General features: G+C 55.3%; 1 protein-coding gene across 2 annotated transcripts; it reads right to left on the bottom strand.

The window, feature by feature from the left end:
* MARVELD1 (MARVEL domain containing 1) lies at positions 1-4,443 on the bottom strand. Of its 2 annotated transcripts, XM_054581319.1 has the most exons (3): positions 2,422-4,443; positions 713-862; positions 1-553 (listed from the first exon to the last, which is right to left on the bottom strand). In XM_054581319.1, exon 1 carries the CDS (start codon positions 4,412-4,414, stop codon positions 3,893-3,895), a length of 522 nt encoding a protein of 173 aa, XP_054437294.1. In that variant the 5' UTR covers positions 4,415-4,443; the 3' UTR covers positions 1-553; positions 713-862; positions 2,422-3,892. The 2 variants fall into 2 exon arrangements, with proteins under 2 accessions (XP_054437294.1, XP_054437293.1); XM_054581318.1 differs by having other exon boundaries at positions 1-862.
* Positions 4,444-5,009: the final 566 nt, after the last annotated feature.

Here is a 5,009-nt window from a genome sequence, read left to right as displayed (position 1 = left end):
AGTAATCACCACTCAACTCTTAAATGAGGCACTTTGGTCCCCTCTCCCTACCAGCCATCACCCCTCCTACTCCCACCCTTTCTTTTGGTCTTTGCAGAATGCTGGAAAAATCCTCTCCTGGGTCTGCAAGGGATCCTAGACCTTGCACTGGGAGCAGCCCACAGTGGTCTTGGGCCAGACTGAGTCCTGGAGTCCAGAGAGAAAGGCCAATGGAACTGCCTCCAGTATTCAAAACTTCTGGACCAGGTCAGGTGGCCGTCCCTTTGGCACAGGGCTGCGAGGGAGAGGAGGAGATGGGTGCAGGGCCATCTTACATATCCTTCTCACGTCTGGAGAAGCAGCTGGAGGCCAAGCAGAAGGCACATCTAGAAGAGCCAGTAAGCACTGGAATGTTTCAGGCACATCTGGATGAATAAGGTACCAAGAAGACCAAGGAGGAATCTGCTCCTGAGTAAGGTCACCTGACCACAGACAAAGCACCATGGGCTGGGGGCACTAAGAAGATATCCTCAGGGGCCTGGATCTGAGCTGCGGATGCAGCTTAGATGGTGGTCTGAAAAAAAAGAGAAAAGGAACAAAAGTTGGAGCCAAAACCCATTGTTTAAGGTACAGAGGCACGCAGCTCAGTTCCAGGTATTTGGAATCTCGTGTCCAAGTCACAGCACAAAGAGAATCAGGATTTTTCTTATGCTGAGGCAAAACAAATCTTCACCCGTCTTGGCTCGTCAACTGGATGGTGTTGATGAGAAACCGATCCTTCCCTCTTCCCACTACAAAACCTGTGCTGATACAGGCTGGAATGGTACTGCCCATCCAAGGAAGCAGGCCCTGGGAATCTCCACGGTGCCTACGACATGGAAACCTGCAAGAGAAGAACCAAAGTCACTAGGTTTCTGAGGCACCCCCAAGCATCCCAGCAAAACCCGTCCCCAGGCTCCGGCTGGCACCAGCAGTGGGAGCTGAGGGGCCGGTCACCCTGCCTGGAGTATGGCGGCAGCATGCCAGCCTCGCGGAGACACTGAAGGGCTCAGTGTCCTGGGATTTCCCAGAGCAGGGAAACAAAGATAGCCACAGTTTTAATAGGTACAAAGTTTAGTTTTGCAAGTTCTGGATACGGATGATTGTGATGGTTGTACAACAATGTGGATGTACTTAGTGCCACTGAACAGTATACTCAAAAATGGTTAATTTATTTTTTTTAAATAACCATGTTAACAGTATCTAACATGTATTGGCTCCCTCCTATATACCGGGGGGACCCAAATAAAACAAGAATTATATACTGGAGGGCAGGCCCCTCATGGTACAGACTTCCCGCCCCTAGGGGAGTCTTCTAGGAACTCATCTACATCGGTGTACCAGCTGGCGTTTTTGTTAGAGGCTGCATTCGGCTTCAGTGAAAATTTTTTTTTGAAGACTCTTTCAACGTATTTACCCATTTCATGATAGGTGGTTTACGAGCGCACCTGCCCACACCACGCTAAGTGTTCAGCAGTTTTTGACTCAAAAAGATAAAACCTCCAAGTCTCACCCTCCCTATTCACCAGGTCTCACCCTCAAGTGACTTTTTTGTTTCCCATTTCCCCAGATGAAAAGAGTCCTCAAAGGAAAACATATTGCCACTGTGGAAGAGGTGAAACCAAAAATCAGCAGAAGCACTAAAAGGCATCAGTATCAAGGAGTTCAAAAACTGTTTTGAGCAGTGGAAAAGAAAACCATTCAATAGGCTTATTGCATCAAATGAAGAGTGTTTTGAAGGCGACTGAAATGTAAACTTCACAATTTTTTAATAATAAATTCTGGGGTTTTGGAGGGGTACCCCTTGTATAGTATAGCCTGGTCCTAAGGAGGTCAAACTGCCAGAGTTCAAATCCTAGCTCCACCCTTCACCAGCTGGGAGACTCTGCTCAAGTCACTCAGCCTCTCAGTGACTCATTGACTCATTTTCCTTATATGGAATAAGGACATAATAATAGAACCCACCTCAGTAGGGTTGTTGAGAGGACGAATAAATCCGTCTAAGTGCTTTGAGCGGTGCCAGGCACCCAGAGCCCTAGCTCAACGCTGCGGTGAGCATGGGAATTACATAAGTGCCCCCACCCCACCCAGTTCTTCAAACTTACAGCAGAGAAATCTGACACCTCCCCACCTCAGCCTTAAAAACATGCTCACAAAGACACATTCTGGCCTCCCCTATTCTAGTTTCCAATGGGCAGGGGCGGCATTTTTTTTCAAAGAGCAGAACTTAGAAGGATTTAGCAAAAAGGTTGAACTGGCACAACTCTTCAGACATTGTGGTTATCAATGTCACCCCACCAACTTGCTCTCTGAATAAAAACTCTCTAAATTTTAGAAAAGGTGGAGCTCTACATTCTTATCCAGAGGTCTGTGACCCCTCCAGAAAACCAAGGGGTGTCATACCTTACAGCGGTGGGCCAGCTGTTCACCCAGCTCCAGAGAGCTTCCTTCTGTCATCGGTGTGACCGGAGGTCAATGCCAGGATCTCTCACAGGTGACATTCCTTTAGACTGGGAAACCATCTGGATAACTTTGACTTCATTTCCCAAACAATGTAAAGGAACGTTCACATCCACCAGTTCCCAGGCCTCTCGACGGTCTGTGGGGAGCAGCTATTTTCCCTCATGGGATGGGCACTCCCTCTGCTAGAGAAAGTTGCTGGGAAAGAGAGCACCCCAAACCTTCGGACAAACCATAGCCTATGGGCTGGACCCCTTGGAAGAAATGAGAGCCAGGGCAGCAAGGTCCCCTAAGGTGGCAAAATCTGGTCCAGGCCCAGAGGCAGTAAACACTTAACTACTGTCTTGTTTTACAGCAGGACTTCTCAGAGCCTTTGCTATGCTAATGACTCTCCAAGAAGGAGAAGCAGCACCTTTGACAAACCCCTGTGGCCTGGAAAGCCCCTTTTAGAGGGTAACTCCCGAGGCACGGTCCCAGGAGACACCACTGCCTTCACGTAAACAGCGCTGGACTGGGAGTTGGGAGATGGGGCTCTCCTGTTATTCTGGCTTTTCTTCCGAGCAAGCTTTAGGGCTCCATCTGTAAAATTGAATGGGGCTCACCCTAACTAACATTCCCTGGAGGTCGGGTGGGATCCCTAATACAAAGAAGTTATTGGGAGGTGGGAATGGAGCAGAAGCCTGTGACAGGAAGGCTGGGAAACTAGTGTGCGTTTGGGCCTGGCCTCCGCGAACCTCGAAGACAAAGGCGGAGCAGGCAGACGCCAGAATAGAGCCCACAGGCCCTCACCATCCATCCTCACCTTTGGAGATAGGCCCCACCTCAGGACATCAAAGCACCGAGGGATGGGCCGGGAAAGGCTGCACAGGCTGCCCGCAAAATCCCAAACTAAAACCAAACTCATTCCGGGACCAGTGGAGGCCTGTCCCCAGCTCCACTCGCTGCTGCCTGCTTGTCTTTTACAGCACTCAGGGCTGGAAGAGGGGCCAGAGAAAGGGGCCAGAGTGTTCTTCCCACTGCGGGACGGCCGGGAGGGGGCTAGGGGCGCAGCCAGAAGACTGCTAACAATTTGGGAGCCTCCCCCGGATCTACGCGGCGCCTGTCCACGTCTCGATCTCAGCAGGAAAGGGGAAGAGGAATCGCGAGGTCTCGCCTCCGTTGGGCCAGTCTGAGTGTGCGTCCGTCCTGCGGATGTAGCCCTGCCCGGGTTCCTGGAGACGGCGCATCCCGCACTGTGGTCCGGACCCTGGGCGGTGGCGCTGCCCTCTGGCGGGAACTGCGTGTCAGGGTGCCTGGGCGCGGGCGGCGGCGGGAACGCAGAGCAAGGGAGGGCGCCAGAGCGTAAGGCGCGGGGCGGCAGAAAGGGCTGGGGCGCTGGTCTCTTCAGGGTCCCCCGCCCCGCGGCGGGGCGTCCTCACGCCACCTCCTGTTCGCCCTGGCAGCGGCGGCAGCAGCCGTAAAGCGCCGAGAGCAGGTAGAGGCCCAGGCAGAGGCCGCCACAGACCGCAGCAGCCAGGAAGGCATGGTAGGCGCAGGGCATCTGGTAATCCTTGAGGTTGCAGTAGCTGTGCTTCTGCGTCTGGTCGATCATGATGGCTGTCGCGGCGCCATAGAGCGCAGCTGCCAGCAGGTCGTGCGCCACGTTGACCACGAGCCAGCGCGAGCCCAGCACTGGCACCAGCTCGTGCTTGCCCAGCAGCGTGAGAAAGTAGAGGCCCAGGGTCAACAGCCAGAAGAGCACGGACACGAACAACGCGAAGTGCACAGGACCCTGGTACCTGCTGGTGGCGATGGTGATCCAGAAGGAGGCGCCGGTCACCAGCTGCAGCAGTCGCAGCACGCCCAGCGGGCCGCGCAGGAAGGCCCGCTGCAGGCGCACCGCACCGCGGGCCGCACGCGCCTGGGGCGGCGGCTGGCGCGGGGGTGGCGGGAGCATGGCCCCCGGGCGCGGTGGCGGCGGCGGCGGCGCCCCGAGAAGCGGAATGGCTGCGCCTTGCTTGCGGGGGCGGCCCGGCCAAAGTGCCCCCTGCTCCTGCCGCGGCCTCCTGCTCCCTCCTAGTCCTCCGCTCTTTCTCCTGCTCCCACCCTTCCTCCCCTCTCTCCTCCCCCCAGGCCTCCTCTTTTCTCTCTCCCTCTCTCCACCCCTCCTACCCGCCCTTTCCCTTCCCCTCGTCGGTCTCCACCCCCACTCGCTCTTCCCGGCTTCCTGCCATCTCTGTTTCTGTCTCGCTCACCACCCTGGGGCCACCCTTTCCCGTCAACGCCAGACTCCCAGCTCGGATTCTTTACTCCTCAGGGCAAAGCGGAAGGCACCCGCACCCCCCAGCCAACCGCGGGCCTTCCGCTACATCCAGTTTGGGTGAAGTTTGCCACATCTGGGGCGGGCCTGCCCACGCTGCTTCCCCAGCTCCGGTCCAGCCTTGGAGGGGAAAACTGTCTTCTGGAGCATTCATCCAGTATCTGGCTTGGCCCTGTTTTTTCACCTTCCTCCTATATGATCGCCCGCCCAGGCCTCCCGTCCCTTCCTTGGC

The sequence above is a fragment of the Pteronotus mesoamericanus genome, unplaced genomic scaffold (genome assembly GCF_021234165.1).
Source record: "Pteronotus mesoamericanus isolate MK-2021 breed Mesoamerican mustached bat unplaced genomic scaffold, CSHL_Meso_final contig_657, whole genome shotgun sequence".
Lineage (NCBI taxonomy): Eukaryota > Metazoa > Chordata > Mammalia > Chiroptera > Mormoopidae > Pteronotus > Pteronotus mesoamericanus.
This window is presented reverse-complemented; position numbering and strand designations above follow the sequence as displayed.